General features: G+C 35.5%; 1 protein-coding gene and 1 pseudogene across 1 annotated transcript; one reads left to right on the top strand and one right to left on the bottom strand.

The window, feature by feature from the left end:
- Positions 1-3,047: 3,047 nt before the first annotated feature.
- On the top strand, positions 3,048-5,085 carry LOC110727034. The gene is made up of 5 exons (XM_021906567.1): positions 3,048-3,124; positions 3,227-3,243; positions 3,293-3,388; positions 3,620-3,814; positions 3,905-5,085. The coding sequence occupies exons 1-5, from the start codon at positions 3,048-3,050 to the stop codon at positions 5,083-5,085; spliced, it is 1,566 nt and encodes a 521-aa protein (XP_021762259.1).
- Positions 5,086-12,633: 7,548 nt separating this feature from the next.
- On the bottom strand, positions 12,634-13,972 carry LOC110726989 (annotated as a pseudogene).
- Between the last annotated feature and the right edge of the window lie 4,804 nt (positions 13,973-18,776).

Genomic DNA, 18,776 nt, shown 5'->3' with positions numbered 1-18,776 from the left:
ATTAATTACGAGAAAATCCAAGTTGATCTTGGTGATAAACAAGCATTGTTTATATCGTGGCATTTCTGTAATTAAATTGCATTGGTATTTGGAAACATCCAATGAAACACAAGTTCTGGGCCCCAGCTCTGTCAGCTGCCATGTGACAGCAAAGTAATGGTAATAAATCCGTTTCCCCAACGTTAACGCCATAACCAAGGCCTTTAACCCACAATAACATTTCCTCCTGCAATGGAAAGAGACACGAGAAAGTGAGAAGCATAGTTCAAAACTAATTGACCGACGCTGGATCTGGTCGGAGAAGGTTGTTGTCGCGATGATCCTCTTCACAAGAGAGAAATAGAAAAGCAAGCTCGCAGAGTTCATGAAAATGGGTTTGTAAATCCAAGCGGTGGTTGCACAAACACCTTCCCCTTAGCGGTTAACCATTTCCTTAATTTCTACATTTTAACATAAGGTTTTCGTTGTTTTTGGTGGCGAAGCCGCTGAAAACGGTTTTAAGGTTTGGTACTCACCATTGAAGTATCTTGAAGAAGAAAACGAAGAAGATTAAGGTGTTTGGGGATCAGAGAAGGAGGAAGAAGATGAAAATACTAGCGGGGTCGGGAATTTGAAGGAAGGAGAAAAGGAAACCATGGATTAATCATGGAGATGGGTCACAATGGAGTGAGGAGGAAGATGATGGTGATTTTTTTTTTAATTTTTTTCCAAAATGTAAAAGCTGAATTGAAGAACAAACAGTCAAATTGAAGAAGAAAGACGCTTACATGTCGCTGAAATCAATGCTCTTGGGTTTGGGTAGGTGACAGCATCTAGTAACCATGGTTAGTTATGTGAACTTAACGCCAATATAACAGTAGAAATCCGTCCACCCCATGTTGACATAAACACCCTTACGTTTACACGCGAAAAGGCGTTTTTACCCTGAGATAAACACCCCATGTTTCTCTCCGAGATCAACCTGGGCCAGCTCATTAATTACAAAGTACTACGTATGACCTTTTGCTAATTAGTAATTCTTTATACTCCGTATGGTAGTTTAAGAACTCTCTGGCCAGGCCTAGCCGGCTAGCTATGCACTTCTTCCGTTTATAGTATCATTTAAACATATTTGTCCATGCATACTTTCTAATGAAATGATATTCGAAAAATAGATGTTGAAATAAATCTAACAAGACTCCAACCTTTACGGATTCACGACTATTCCCATCAACTTTTTTTAATTAAACCATTAATATTGTTCATGTTATGAAAATCTAGCGGGAGTGGCTTCCTAACTCCCTATCTTTTTGGTTGTGGCTTTTCTTAATTAGTCTCTGTTGATCACACTGCTGAGTCCAGTCCACAGCATCAAGGCTCAAGATAGCAGCCTAACTGAATAACAGAATTTTGTTATAACATAATCTATTTTCCAGCTGTATATTTCTGTTATTTTACTTTTCCCGTTTATAGTTAGTTGCTAGATATAAATAGCCTTGCACAGTCGTAATAAATTCATTCAAAATAATTACTCCAAAAAGCTCTCTTTGTATTTTTCTCTGGTTTCCAATATAGAAGTTCCTTCTTCTTCGTTCCTTCAATTTGTGTTCTTAGCTCCATTTTAATGGCGTTCAGCAAATTTTGACATGGTATTAGAGCACCGACTTCGATCTTAGGAGCTATTGTCTTCCGCATCGTTTTCTTGGTTCGTTTTTCTCTTCTTCATTTTTCCGTTTCTTTTTCATTGAAAAAGGAATTTGATTCAGTTTTATAGAAGATTAGTTGTTTCTGGAGAATAAGTTTGTTAATTGTGAAAATTCTGGTTGATTGAGAAGTTTCTTTGTTGATTCTTGTATTTGAATATTGGTTGATTAAAACTCTTGCTAAGAGTTGAGTAGTTGTGTTTTTGAAGAAATTGTTGAAGGTTAATTAATTGAGTTGGTGTTTTTCTTGATTAAAATTGTGGATTGTTTGATGGTTGAGCTTTATTTTTGATTGGAGATAGAATTGTGTGAGTACGAATTCTGGAGTATTGTTGTTAGTTGTTTGATTGAAGATAGAATTGTTGATTTCTTGATTCTGGAAAAATCTTAATTGAATTTGTTTAAAGATGGTTGGGAACATGAATTTGATAGTCAGAATAGGAGTTTGGAGTTAACACAAGATCCTAGTTCGATTTATTACATACATCCATCTGATAATAACATACATAAGTTCATCTCTGAGGTTTTTGATGGTGAAAACTAAGAACAAACTAAGTTTTGTGGATGGTAGTATGTCTGCTCCAGTAAGTACAGTTGTTGCTTACAAAGCATGGGTTAGATGCAATGATTTAGTAATTGGCTGGATATTGGGAGTTCTTGGACTAATTACAAAGAAGAGCGTGTTCTTTTATAAGACTACCAGGGATATATGGCAAGATTTAGAAGAGAGGTATGGACAAGTGTCTTCAACTGAGTTTGTATGGTATTTAAGAAGAAATTTCTATTGTACATCAGGGAACTGAAGAGATAATTGAGTTTTTTGCTAAGATCAAAGTCTTATGGGATCAGGTTGATGATGTTAATCGTATACCACTATGTACTTGTAGTGGTTGTGTATGCAATGTGACAAGGAAGTTTCTGAAAATTCAACAAGACTCAAGACTTTTACAATTTTTTATGAAGCTGAAGGATGAGTATAAACAAGTTAGGAGTAATATCTTGATGATGCAACCTTTGCCTACTCTAACTCTGGCTTACAGAATGCTTTTACAAGAATAGAAGCATAAGCAAATTAGTGAGCACAGTACTACTTCTACAGAAGGATTTGCGTTTGTAGCAGACAGAAGAAGATTCTATGATAATAGAGGTTTCAACAACAACAGAACTGGTTTTCAACCTTATAACAACAATAATAATAGAGGAGGTTTTCAAGGAAGAGGCATGTCAAACAAATATAGGGGAAACAAACCTGTTTTGGTTTGTGAACATTGTAAGATGACAGGGCACTTAATTGATAGGTGTTACAGGCTTCATGGTTTCCCAAATGAGCAGAAATCTAATAATGGCTAGAAGAAATTTGCTAATATGGCTCAGGGTGAAAGTTCAGTAAGCTTTAATGATAATGGAGATGACAGCATTACATCAATATTTTCTAGAGATCAGTACGCCAAGTTTATGAGCTACTTGTCTAATTCTAAGGAATGAGCAGTAGCTGCAAATGTTTAAGAACTAAAAATTTAAGAAAATGCTCCAACTACTTCCAGAGCTGCATATTTTGCAGGTAAACTCTGCCTTTTTTCTGCTTTTAGTACTGGATGGGTGATTAATAGTGGAGCCACAGACCACACAGATTTGCAGTGATTTAACCATGTTTGATACCTATAAAATGATGAATTCAGAAGAGGATACAATAACTATACCCGATGGTAGAAAAGTCTCTATATCCCATGTAGGAACAGTTACTTTAGAACAAAACATTGTGCTGCAAGATGTTCTTTTTATTCCTAAATTCTAGCTTAACCTAATCTCTGTTCATAAACTTTGCAAAGACCTTTCTTACTCTATTAAGTTCACTTCTGCCTCTTGTATCATACAGGGTCCTACCTTGACCAGGGAACTTCTTCTTGGTAATTAGAAGTCTGGCCTATATCTTGTAGATAGTGTTCCTTTTGTGAGAAATCTTGAGAATAGCTTTCATCTAGCTTCTACATCAAGTAGTAATAAGGTTCCTCCTGATTGTAAGCTGAATAATGATGCAAAATTGTGGCATCTCAAATTAGGACATTTGCCCTTTAGGCAATTGAGTCATGTAATTCCTGGTTTAAATGTAAGAGATTGGAATGATGACATTTGTCAGATATGTCCTCAAGCAAGACAATGTAGAAAACCCTTTTCTTAAAGTTTAATAAAAACTTCTTTTCCTTTTGAGCTTATACATGTAGATATTTGGGGTCCTTTCAAGCATAAAACTCATAATAGCTGTACTATGCTCCTAACCATTGTAGATGACTTTACAAGGCATACTTGGGTGCACTTATTAAATTTTAAGAATGATTCCGTTAAGATTCTGATTGATTTTGTGATTTTTGCTGAGAATCAACATGGTTTTAAGGTGAAATGCATTAGATCAGACAATGCAAAGGAGTTGTGTGAGTGCAAAATTGCTGATTTTTATCTTGCTAAGGATATCCTACATCAAATAAGTTGTAGTGATACACCTCAGCAAAATGGGGTAGTAGAAAGAAAGCACAAACACCTTCTTGAGACTGCTATAGCTCTATTTTTTCAATCTAAGGTTCCTTATAGATATTGGGGAGAGTGTGTTCTGAGTGCAGCTCATATTATTAACAGAATGCCATTATCTGTTTTACATAACCTCTCACCTTGTCAGAAGCTTTTTGGGACAATTCCTGATATTTCTCATCTTAGAGCTTTTGGGTGTCTTTGTTTTGTGACAACATCTAAAGTTGGAAGAACCAAGTTTGATCCTAGAGCAGACCCTTGTGTCTTCATTGGTTACTCTCCTACACAAAAAGGTTATAGAGTTTTGCACCTCAATAATAATCACATCACAGTAAGTAAAGATGTTCATTTCTATGAGCAACACTTTCCTTTTCATGTGTTGCAGTCTGACAAACATCCTTTTCAATTTTTCCTTCCAAATGATAATAACAACCATATTTTCATTGATCCTTTTGTGGACTATACAAAAGGATATCATGCTCCTATCTCAACCCAAATTCCTGTTTCTATCTCATCTGACACATCATCTTCCTCCACTAGTCAATCATCTTTCTCATCTCCTAATATTCCTTATCCTCTTTCGATGTCTATTTCTGATTCAAACACTAGCACAAATTCATCGTCTCTTCCTTATCACATTATACAACCCTCAGAGGTTACAGATATTCTAGATACTCTTCATTCAGGAACAGTTCCTGATACTAGACATTCCACTCGACAAAGAGAGCCACCTAAATGGATGAAAGATTATATGTGTAAATTTCTTGCAAAAGCAAACCCACATTGGTGCAACCTAATCTTCTATTTTGATATTCCATCTACTCATAAAGCCTTAATTGCACAATCTTCCTCAAATTATGAACCAAACACATACAAATAAAGCAGCCTCTAAACATCCAGAATGGGTTTCTACAATGCAGAAAGAAATTGATGCTCTAAATAAGAACAAAACATGGGATATAGTTGACTTACCTCCTGGTAAGAAGGCCATTGGATGTAAATGGGTATTCAAGATTAAGCTCAGAGCAGATTGAACAATATAAAGGTATAAAGCAAGGCTAGTAGCAAAAGGATACACTCAAAGTTATGGTGTTGATTATGAAGAAACCTTCTCTCCTGTGGTAAAAATGTCAACTGTTAGGTGTGTTATTATTGTAGCAGCCAATAAAGGATGGGATATGCATCAATTTGATGTCAATAATGCCTTCCTTCATGGAGACCTTGATGAGGAAATCTACATAACACTTCCTGAGGGTATTTCTGGTAATTCTGGCAAAGTTTGCAAGCTTAGAAAATCATTATATGGTTTGAAGCAAGCCTCTAGACAGTGGTTTTCTAGGCTCCTAATTGAGTTATCAAAGTAAGGGTTTGTTCAATGCCATAGTGATGCATCTTTGTTCACCAAGAAAAATGCTGGGAAGATCACCATTGCTGCCATATATGTTGATGATATAATAATGACTGGTGATGATGTTGAAACAATTGCTGCTTTAAAACCTCATCTGGACTGAACATTCAGCATCAAGAACCTAGAGAAACTTGGTTTCTTTCTAGGAATTGAAGTCAGTTACTTACCAAATGGGGTTGTTCTAACACAAAAGAAATTTACACATGAGTTGCTTTCTGAGTGTAACTTTCCTTTACACAAGAGTGCAGTCACACCTTTACCTCAGAATTTGAAGTTGACAGCAGATGATGGTCCTTTGATCTCTGATCCAGCTTTGTACAGAAGTCTTGTTGGAAAGTTAAACTTCCTTACCAACACAAGACCTGACTTGTCTTACAGTGTTCAGGCTCTTAGTCAATTCATGCAAAAACCCAGAGCTTCTCACTTGGAGGCTATACAGCATACTCTCATATATGTGGCACATAATGCAGGACAAGACATTTTATTAAAGGGTTCTTCTGCTCTTACACTCCAAGCCTTTAGTGATGCTGATTGGGGTTCCTGTCCTGACTCAAGAAGAAGTGTTACTGGCTATGTTCTACAATCGGGATCATCTCTAATTAGCTGGAAATCAAAGAAGCAACCTACTGTATCCAAGTCTTCCTCAGAATCTGAGTACAAGGCAATGGCCAGTGCTATAGGAGAAGTAACTTGGACTGTCAGGCTATTAGCATAATTGGGAGTTAATGATCTGTTACCTGTCACTCTTCATTGTGAAAACCAGTCTGGAATCCATATAGTAAAGAATCTTGTGTTCCATGAACGTACAAAACACATAGAGATTGACTGCCACTTTACTAGAGAAAAGGTTCTTGAAGGGCTTATTCAACTGACTTACTTGCCTACTAATTCTCAACTAGCTGATTTCACCAAAATCATTCCATCAGCTCAGCTTGCAGATATTTTGTCCAAACTTGGCCTATTCAATCCATAGTCCAGCTTGCTGAGGGGTGTTGAGCACATTGCTGAGTCAAGTCCACAGCATCAAGGCCCAAGATAGCTACCCAACTGAATAACAAAATTCTATTATAACTGAATCTATTTTCCAGTTGTATATTTCTGTTATTTTACTTTTCCTGATTTATAGTTAGTTGCTAGATGTAAATAGCCTTGCACAATTGTAATAAATTCATGCAAAATAATTACTCCAAAAGCTCTCTTTGTCTTTTTCTCTGGTTTTCAATATAGAAGTTCCTTCTTCTTCGTTCTTTCAATTTGTGTTCTTAGCTCCATTTTAATGGCGTTCAGTAGATTTTGACAGTCTCTTTAGTGTTTGAACTTGGTTATTCTTCTATCTATTGAATATGTTTTATACTTTATCACGCACCCTCACATGAGAGCCCTTTGGGCTTGAAATGTGAATGCAGCATGGGTCTTCTGCGGCATACCCTGTGCGAAATATTCTACTTTAAAAGGAGGGGTGAATGGGATTTGAACCCGTGAAATTTGTGTCACACTAGCTCTGATACCATGTCAAGGTACCAACTCAACCAAAAGTTTAAGCTAATGGTTGAGGTCCAGGAATATGTTTTATACTCTATCAATTACAACCAATCACGAGTGCAACATTTAGCATAAACAAGGTTAAGTATTGTTTATATCATGCCCTTGTGGCTCTCTACACTAAACAACGCTCGAGCTAGGAGGTTGTTCGTATCAGACATGTGTATGTGATGAAGTACGGGTCGATTTAAGGATATTTATTTATAACGATAAATAAACCGATAAAAATACTCATATGCTTTAATTGTACATCATCATATAAAGTTAACATAAAAGATTTCCTCAATAAAAAAATATATAAATATAACATGTAAGATGAATAAACATTAATGATCAATTACATTTGGAGGCAAATGAAAAGAGAATAAAGCCAGCAGGTACAAGAAACAAGTAATGATTCTTCAAAAAAAAAAAAGGAAAAGAAACAAGTAATGGTACATAAAATAAAGATAATCAATTAAGGCAACAATGAATACTATCAAGGTCATATGTCTGGAACTAAAGCTACAGCAAATGATCGTTGATTAACAACATCTGAATAATATGAATTATAGGATGAATTTGTTGTTGGTTTAGGTATAACCTTAATATCCCCCTGGAGCATCATAATCATCACTAGCAGATACATAACCAGAAGCTTCAACAAGTTTTCTATGCAGGAACAAGAAGAGAGTAAAAGAAAGTTTTCTATGAGTGCCGGGTGCTGGTGTTTCGTCGGCCACTAAAGGACGGGTGGCTGAGACCGCGACAAAGGCCATGAGAAGCATTGCCATGGCTACGAACACCACTTTATTAGTAAGACACTTTGTCACTTGACTCATTTTGTTAATTTGTTGTGTATATACTTGTATATGCTTAGTTATGTAAACTTGAGTTGGAACGACCATATTTATACTAGTAGATAGGTAGGTAGGGGTTTTGGATGGATAACAATTTTATGGAACAACCATTTTTAATTTATCAAACGTGGTTTCCACTTCGTAAAAAAAAAAAAAAAAAAAAAAAAAAAAAAAAAAAACCGATCGGGGTTTCCATACTTCCACTTTCATAATTTGGTACTCAACTCTACTTTAAGGCAATAATATGGCTCAACCTTTCGAACGTGAAATAAAGATGACAGATGAAATTATAAATAGAAAATGGATAAGAATTAAAATTTTAATTATATAAAGAACAAAGTGAGGATTTTATAAACAAAATTAGTCTTATCTTGTCTTAAGACTTTTTTCGTACATCACACCAGCTTTTTAATTATCTAATACTAGTAATTATTTATATTTTACAATTGTGTTAAAACTCCTTAAGATTTAAATAAATGTACTTCTTTATTCTACAGACTCATTTTAAAAATCTTAAAATTCAACCAATTTTATTAGCTTTTCATTCTGCATACTCATTTAGATTTCTTGACATATGTATCATTGTCGTCCTTTTTACATATTATATTTTAATCTTATATTAAGAAAAAAATTTATACTATATCAAATTATTGTTGTGATATGGATACTTAAAAAGTTTTTTTAAATTTAAATGTTAACAATTTTGAAATCAAAATTTTAATTAAGATCCATATATATTTAGTGTTTAATTTATAATACATGCATACTATATATTAGGAAAACTGGAAAAATTATATTTTACCACCCCTCAAAACACCCTATCTAGATTCAACCTTCTGTTTTTTCGTTTATTTTGTTTAACCAACCACAAAACGCAAAAAAAAAAAAAAAATAAAAAAATAAAAAAAAAAATAATTAGATTTCACCACCTTTTAACAGTAACTTCGATTACATCTTCAATGGAAATATCAAATCAAATCAAATCAAATCATAATAGATGCTTCCATACTTTTGCCAAGAATAGAGTTTTTATATATCTTTTCCAAACATAAATTAACTTATTTTTTATAAATAATAGAGCTACTCATTATCATGGTAATTAAAAGTCCTATATATTGCCTAAAAAGAAAACGAGTAAATATAAGCAAATTAATCAAATATATTGACAGCCATGAGTGCAATCATTCACATACTCTACATTCTTGATGTCTTACAGTTCGTCGCGGTGTGACAATCAGAAAACTTCTAGAAAGATCCTTGCTAATTAGGTTATTATCCAGTTTTTAATTAGGGATGTTATGGGGCGGGGCGGGGCGGATGTTGGCTTTTCCATCCCCATCCCTGCCTAACATTTTCATCCCCATCCCCACCCTCACCCCCATCCCCGCGGCGGGTTCAAAATTCATCCCCATCCCCGCCCCACCCTCCACTTGAATATCTACCCTCACCTAATCCCCACATAAGACCCGCCTAATCCCCACCTTCCAAATACAACAATACTACAAAATAATGATTAAAATAAATCATTGTTAAGTTGTACATTTTTTTTTTTGTTTATAATATAAGTATATTATAATGTAGTATACTTTTACTATATTATTTTACTTAATATTTATATATATATATATATATATATATATATATATATATATATATATATATATATATATATATATATTTCTTATGTAATAATATATATGGATGTGGGTATGGAGCAGGCGGAGCGGGGTGGGTATGAAGTGGGGATGGGGCGGGTATAACCTAAAATCCACCCCCGCCCCATCACCCATGGCGGGTATGGTTTTTATCACTATCCCCGTCCCACCTCCCGCCAAACCGAGACCCATCCCCGCCCCACTGGGGCGGGTCTCCTACTTGACCCGCCCCACTGACAATGAAATTCAATTTGATCTATTTAGTGGTCGATTTCATGTGTTTTCAAAGTCAAGATTATTCCAAAAGGGCTTAGATTAGCTTTTGGGTTAGAATTAAATGGATTGGGCATAGAATAAAATAAGGAAAAAGGTTTGGGCCTGAAACAAACTGGATTAGGATAAAAATGGACTGTGGTATTAATAATAATCAGTTGTTGTTAGCTGCACTCGAGACCAGCCAAGTAGCCAACTCTGGCTGGTCTCTCGTTCAGAAATAAATATTTACAATAACAAAAATGGACATTTTCTAACTGAGCATATTTTACAATTATTTTGTAATTCTCAATAATTAAGTGTTCATTTTCGTGCAGTATGATATTCATTCTTATAAAATAAATGTTCATTTTCATGTCGTATGATGTTCATTCTTATAAAATAAATGTTCATTTTCTTTTTTAATTAATACAAGTTTTTTTGTTTGTTTAGTTGTATAAAATGTTCGTTTTTATAGTAAAGGATGTTCAGTTAACATTAGCATTAATAAGACATTAGCATTTTGATCATTATTAAAAAACATATTGTTAATTTATTTAATTGGTATTAAATCATATAGTTCAGCAAATTGCAAGATATTCATTCAAGATAATTGAACAAATCAAGGTATTTCACTTCAAGCTTAAAAAAATGTTGATGAATAAGCAACAAAATGATATGTTCATTTTTATTTACAACTGAAATGTTCAGTTATATAACATTAGATGTACAATCTTTTTTCAGTTTATAGTCTGTTTATTTTATTCTTATATTATAAATGTTCATTTTTATATATTACAATGTTCAATTACTAAATGTTCATTTTTTTTTTCTAGTAAATGTTCATTTTTGTAGCGCTGGCTGGTCGCGAGACCAGTTAAAAAATTGCGAATGTCAATCTCAAGCAGCAATTTTTTAATCGGATACGCAACCTGATCCATTACCGAGTTTGGGTTGGAGAGACATAATTAAGTGTCTACAAGTCTACATGGAGCGACACTTGATGAAAAATTAAAGTGTCAAATATTGTTGTTTATTAATTTCATGGCCTTTGATGCCATGTCTATCAATTAAAGGCTTAGCATTTCATGTCTATCTCTAGCCTTTGATGCCAGGTCATCTTTTAGAAGTCATACCCACATGGCATAATGCGCCATTCCTTCCATCCTTTATAATCCATATTGTCTCATTTGAAATCTTTAATTCGATCTATCACTTTAAGCCTAAATAATCTTTGGTAAATATAAATAAAAATAATTACGTGGGATTATGTTAAATATCTATTTTAAAAAATAATTTGTAATGCATAATTGAAAATATTGACGATGAAATATGTGTATTAATATTTATAATTTTCAAGACCAAAACAAGAAACAAAGGAAGTACGTACCCATCATTTTGAATGTCAAATGTCACTATAATCTAGTGATCGGGCTTAAAAACGAACTTCGTCTTTAATGCACTTGTATGTCATTATCCCTTACATGATACCCCCTCCATTTAATTTTAGAATAATGTTAATTTTTCAAATTTTTAAGGTTAAACTTTTAAAACTTTGGCAAAATAAATATTCTCATAAGTAGTATGTATATGTATATATATCACGTAGATTCATTCAATGTGTAGTTTTATATAATACAGAATTCTTAAAAATTTTATTTAGATATCAATTGGTCAAGTCTAAGTTTTAAAGACTATGCAAAATCAAAATATATATTTTTGAAATAAAGGGAGTATGATATGTAATAGATTAATAGATCATTGTTCATTGTGAAAGCAAAGCCAATTGAGAAATCAAATGTAAGATAAATAAATAAACTCATTACATTGTCCTATCCTATTTGTTCATTCTTCCCACTACTTTTACTTTTTTCATCTCATAAAAATATTTAAATGGAAATAACATAAATTATTGGAGGGAGTATTATATTATGGAATATATTATTGGAAAATTTGAAAAATATTACCATCTATTGTTCATATATATTTTTTACAATATCACGTTAAGTTTTTTTTTTATTGTATATTACCACCTTGTTTTCTCAAAAATCAAAAAACTCCCACCACTTTTATCCAACTCTCCGATATGACGTAACGGTGGGTCCCACTACCAATTATACCTCTCTTTTCCCTCGATTCTCACCTATGTTTTTCCTTCTTCTTCCTCTTTGTCTAATTTTAAAATCAATTTGTGAATCAATTAGGCGTTGTTTAGGGTTTTAATTCACTAATTTGTTCTTCAAGAAAACGACAATGCAAAATCGAGGGCATAATCATGTTCGCTATAGAGAGTTTTGTTTAATTAGGGTTTATAAAATCAATTTGGGGGTGTTTGAATTGAAATTAGAGTTTATAAATTAAATTTGGGGAGTTGATTCTAGGGTTAATTTGTTGCAAAATTGGTTAATTAGGATGATTAGGGAAGAAGAAAGGTGAAATTCGAAGGAAGAGAGAATGAAAATTGTTAGTGGGACCCACCCTGACGTCATATAGGGAAATTGGGCAAAAGTGGTGGGAGTTTTTTTGGTTTTTGAGAAAACTAGGTGGTAATATACCATTTAAAAAAAAAATGGAGGTGATATTGTACAAAATGTGAACAATAGATGGTGGTATTTTTCAAATTATCCTATATTATTTTATATATAAATTATAAGAACACATAAATCAAATTACTACCTCCATTTCATATTATTTGTAACAATTAGACATTTTCTACTCATACTTTGTGTCAAATCATTGCAAATAATATGAAACGGATGTAGTAAAAAAAAATAAAAAACTTGCGTACATGTGTTTTATTGTTGAAGTAGGAGAGCTAAACAAATTAATTCAATTAGTATTATAAACAATCTGAAAAAAAATAGAAACTTTACAATTTAATGAATAAAATCCTTCATCCTGCTTACTTAGGAGCCTCAGTAAGAGGATGATAGTGTGTAAAAGAAAAGCCAGAGTCCTTAAATTTTTCATGGAAGTTTTGATCAAAACTCTTAAATATTGAAGGGCTCAAATAATTAGTCCAATCTCCAACTTCCCCTTTTCTAAACAATGCTTTGTTCTCAAAAAACCCATAATAACTACCATTCTTATTCACTTCCATTTCCTTCAAACTTTCAAGGCTGCAAAGTTTGATTATCTCATCTATGAGTCCTTTGTTTTCCTCCTCTTCCGAAAACGGGTAACCCACAAACTCCGCCAGCTTTTTCACATGAGCTTTCGGATCCTCCTTTAGCCCTTCATATTCCATGAACAACACCTTATTTGGATTTTGTACGCTTTCCTTCCAATAACCAAGTACATGATCACCATAGGGGCCATATGGGAATTTCCCCTCACAAAACTTACTAAAATCTTCCTCTATCATATTTACCTTAAATTGGCGGTAAAAATAGAAAAAGCCAATAATCACCTTTAGTTGACGGAAAAGATGCTTAAAACCCATATTTACTTTCAACTGACTGTAAAAATGCTTTAAACCCGTATTTACCTTAAGCTGGCGGTAAAAATGCCATGATGAAACGAAAGTATCCAAAGGATTTCGGCATACATAAATTATCTTGGAGTTGGAGGTTTTCATTGATTTTGGTAGTGACAAATACGGTATATGGGTGGCAAAGAGTCGAGGTGAGGATAACTTGGTAAGATCGGGTTGACTTCCTTGAATATTTTTGTAAACTTTGGCCTCCAATTGAAGAACAAGTTCGTGGGCATTTTGAATTCGAAGAGGGTGTTGTAATATCGGAAAATTTATTCCGATTAACAATAGCAAAAAGGAGAGATTTTAACCAAGTTGTGCCCGTTTTGGGTAAGCTAGCTAAAATGATATCGGTATTATGGGCCTCGAAATGGGTTTGCAATGAGATTGTGGGCTCAAGAAGTGGGCACCAAAAGCCTTGGTAAAGGTTAATGGGAAAAATACCCATCCAATGATCAATTGGTAGGGAAAGTTGAAGTTGTTGAAACTCACTTTCAATTTCTTGTATTGTTGGCATTTTGGTTGTTGTAGGTGTAGACTCCATTTGATTAATGAATATGATGTTGAGAAAATCTTGTTGCTATTTATACATAATACGGAAGAAAAATGACTTGTACGCCAATACATACATATTACACAAGTTATTTGATTTGTATTGAAGATGAATGGATCACATCTTGCTATTAAGGCACCTAAATGAGTTAAATATTGAAATTTTATACTCTTTCCCTTTCATATTATAGTTCCTGTTTTTCTATTTTGGAGACCTAAAATATTATTCCTGTTTCTATTTTTAGATAGTATGTAAATAAAGACCATTATACTCTCATTTTTTTAACTTTATTCATTGTATGTCCTAAATTACCCTTTAATTTTCCACTTGGCTTTTACTTTTTTCCATTTTCTCTTTATAACTTTTGTCTATAATTGTACTTTATGTACTTCATTCACTTTCTCCTCTATAACTTTTGTATATAATTGTATTTTTCACCCCTTTTTTTTATGTATTACATCCACTTTCTCCTCCCATATCTAAATATCGTGAAAAAACACAAACAAGAACTATATATTAGGACGGAGGGAGTAATTTTTTTAGGGGAATGATCTACTTAGTATATGCTAAAATATACTCTGTAATTATGTTCTGTAATTCTCATTCAACCTTCACGGCCATATACAAAATATATAGACTAGGATACTTGGAGGGCAAGACCAAATATTCCTAAGATAATTCACAAAATATTCTATGCTATCTTTTCACAACATTCACAATATTATCATATCTCTCAAATATATCCCAATACCCCCCCCCCCCAAAGTTGGAGCGTACGGATCTCGGACACCCAACTTGCGAAGGAGAAACTCGAACTTGACTTTTCCCAAAGCCTTAGTAAAAATGTCAGCCAACTGAATCGTCGTAGAGACATACGAAGGTTTAATCATCCTATCATTAATTTCATCCCTGACAAAATGACAATCGGCTTCAATGTGTTTTGTTCGTTCATGAAACACCGGATTCTGAGCATTATACAAAGCCAACTAACTATCACAATAAAGGTGCATCCCATTCTCATGTTTTACACCCAAGTCCCCAAGCAACCGCTTTAACCACTTCAACTCACAAGTGACATCTGCCATAGATTGATACTCTGCTTCTGCTGATGAACGAGCCAGAGGAGGTTGCTTCTTGGTCTTCCGAATACCATTGATAAGCCAAGAAGCACAAACCAACCGGTCAAAGAACGCCTAGATAGAGGACAACTCGACCAATCTGAGTCACACCATCCTTCTAATTGTAAAGCACTGTCGAACCTCAATAAAATTCCCTGTCCCGGGCTCTTCTTCAAATATCTGACAACTCTTAGAGCTGCTTCCTAATGATCAATCCTAGGATTTTGCATAAACTATGATAAAATGTGCACAGAGTATGCCAAATCTGGTCTCGTAACACACAAGTAAATCAGTCGACCTATGAGACGACGATATTTCTCTGTATCATGCAAGTATTCACCCTGTGCCAAAGCTAACCTGTGATTTTGTTCCATAGGGAACTCTGCGGTTTTGGCATCTAGTAAACCGACCTCAGTAATAATATCCAAGGCATATTTCCTCTGACAAATGAAAATTCCCTGTGAATTTTGGGCTACCTCTAGCCCCAAAAAATACTTCAACACTCCTAGATCTTTTATTTTGAAGCAATTTCCCTAATATGATTTAAATTTAATCATAGCAGATTTATCATTCCCTGCAATAATTAAATCATCAACATATACTAACACATTAAGCAGCATCTTTCCCTTTGTCAGAGTAAACAAAGAATAATCATAATATGACTGTTTAAAGCCATAAGATTTCAAAGCTGTAGCTAGCATTGCAAACCAACATCTAGGAGCATGTTTGAGACCGTACAATGATTTTTTCATCCTGCAAACTTTGTCAGAATTATTATTTTCAAAGCTAGGGGGGATTTTCATGTAAACTTCTTCTTCCAAATCTCCATGAAGAAATGCGTTTCAGATGTCCATTTGATGGACCTCCCAATTTTTCACCGTCGCGACTACAAGAAAAGTCCGAACTGTCACCATTTTTGCCACAAGAGCGAATGTCTCATTGTAGTATAGTCCCTCTACTTGATGATGACCAAAGATAACAAGCCTTGCCTTCAATCTCTGCAAATTCCCATGCTCATCATTTTTTCTTTGTATACCCATTTACTTCCAAATGCCTTTTTGCCCGGAGGTAGTTTCTCTAACACCTAAGTGCCTTGCTCTTCGAGTACTCATATCTCATCTGCCATTGCCTTTCTTCAACCCTCGTGTTTCATTGCTTCTTTGAAACTTTTGGGTTCATTTCCTCCTGTAATTGCAGCAATATATGTTCTATGTTTCACAAAAAATCGGTGAGAATGAACAAAATGTGTTATAGGTTAAACAGTACCTGAGGGAGGCGATGTCGCAGATGAACGCTGAGTTGTAATGGTAGATGGACTTTTATTTCGAATGGTGTGCGTCACATAATCACGAAGTTTGACCGATGGAAGCTTCGTTCTCAAGCCTTTACCCAAGGCTTCCTCACCTTGAATGTGTTCGGTTCTAGACCATTCATTCACACCTGTCGAGGCTCGCTGATCAGCAAGAGACTGCTCCCCTTGCGTGCCTCACTGATTGCTGCCCAGATTAGCCACACCAGCATCTGCAGGAAGCTCAGCGTGCCGCTCAGAGCTGCTAGCAGGTTCCTCCACGGCGTGGCTGCGGGCTGTAGCTTCCTGCCGCAGGCTGGCTACGGTTCTTTCTGTCAGCTGCTCTTCATCTCTCTCTTCTTCTCCCACGCAACAACCTTCCTCATACAAGCTCCACTCATCATCACTCCCCCCCCCCTCCCCCCTCATACGCACAAGGATTGGACTTAGGCACCGAATGTGGGACATTAGTGGGTGTAATATATGGAAATTCTCGCTCAAAAAACTTCACATCCCTCGAAACAAAAAATTCCCTAGTCTCCAAATCATAAACTCTCCACCCCTTCTTTCCAAATGGATATCCAAGGAACACACATCTTCGACTTCAGCTAGCAAATTTATCACCTTTACTTCTTTGCTTGTATGCATAACATAAACACCCAAACACCCGAATATACTCATATGAAGGTTGTTTGTTAAATAAAATTTCAAAAGGGGTTTTATAGTCAAGCAAACGAGAGGGGGTTATATTTATTAAATGAGAAGCCGCTTGCACACACTCTCCCCAAAACTTGATAGGAAAATTTGCTTGAAACCGCAAAGCTCTACCAACATTCAAGATATGTTGGTGTTTTCTCTCAACACGCCCATTTTGTTGAGGCGTGCCCACACACGAGGTCTCAAAATATATCCCATTAGTAAAAAAATAGTCTTTCAACGAGTTAAATTCGGTTCCATTATCACTTCTAACCACTTTAGTTTCTTGTGAAAATTGTCGTTTAGCTAAAGCAACAAAATTAAGAAAAATATACTGAACTTCCGTTTTATTGCTTAATAAATAAGTCCACACACCCGTAGAATAATCATCAATAATGGTTAAGAAATACTGAGCTCCACAAGGTGATGAGGTCTTGTAAGGCCCCACAAATCTAAATGCACTAGCTCAAAAATCCGACTAGCTTTATTTTGACTCAAAAGAAAACTACTCCTATATTGTTTTGCCCGAGGCATACATCACATGATTTAAATTTATTACTTCTACGACTCACAAACGGAAGTTGTTGAAGAACTTTTCTCGATGGATGCCCCAAACGTTGATGCCACAACTCTGTCGAACGATCCCCATCTATGTTCAAAGTCTTCACCGTAGGAACACCCCGAAAATTATAAAGTCCATCTACACGTTCACCCACTCCAATCACCTTCCTCGTCATTAGGTCTTGTATAACACAAAGTTTGTTAGTAAATTGCAAAATACAACTCGATTCATCGCTTAATTGAGTTCCGGAAATCAAGTTGCAATTTAATTGAGGCACATAAAGAACATTTTCAATAATCAAGCCCCCTTCCAATGTCACCGTTTCGATTTTGGAAGCATTAGCATACTTCCCATCCGGCAATCCCACCGACAATGGGTCACATTCGTCAAAAGAGAAAGATCACAAGTCACATGGTTCGAAGCACCGGTGTCGATTATCCAACCCGAGTCATGCTTACCATGAAGTTTGGGTTTGATAGAATTCAAGTGGTCGAGGAGCTGTTGAATTTGGGTCGAAGTGACCCCTGCAAGTGCTGCGACGTCGCCAGTTGTTGGAGCAGTGCTGCTGCTGGGCTGTGAGGCAGCTTGCCCACCCGTCTTGTTTGCGCGCACAGAGGCAGAGTTTGAGCCCCTGCCACGACCTCCTTCTCGTCCTCCCCCACGAGCTGATGCCGAACCACCACGGCCTGGGCCGCGTCCTCCTCGAGGCCTGTTACCCCATCATTTAGGAAAACCGTGAAGCTGGAAACAGGTGGACTCATCGTGTCCTTCATGGTTGAAGTGGGCACAAAACTTATCAAAGTCTTCACGAGTCTTATCCTTCGAGTCTAATTGAACTTTGAAGGCCATTGAGTTGTCACGAGTATTCGCGGAGGTATACTCTCCCCCACGCAACTGCTCAGCTTGAATAAGCTATTGATAAGCCCTATTAACACCTGGAAGAGGGTCTTGCGCAAGAAGCTGACCTCGAAGCGATGCATACGCATCATTCAAGCCAATGAGGAAGTGATGCACATAATCATCTTCCCTGATTTTTTCAACCTGAGCCACAATATTACACTTGCACTGACCACATAAGCAATTTAGCACCGTAACATATGCGGTTAATTCATCCTAAATCTTGGACAAACGTCCAAAATACGCAGAAATCGTCTCACCCGATCCCTGCTTGCAATCACCTAGT

The sequence above is a fragment of the Chenopodium quinoa genome, unplaced genomic scaffold, assembly GCF_001683475.1.
Source record: "Chenopodium quinoa cultivar QQ74 unplaced genomic scaffold, ASM168347v1, whole genome shotgun sequence".
NCBI classification, from domain to species: Eukaryota; Viridiplantae; Streptophyta; class Magnoliopsida; order Caryophyllales; family Amaranthaceae; genus Chenopodium; species Chenopodium quinoa.
The sequence above is the reverse complement of the archived record's forward strand: the minus strand, read 5'-3'. Positions and strand labels throughout refer to the sequence as shown.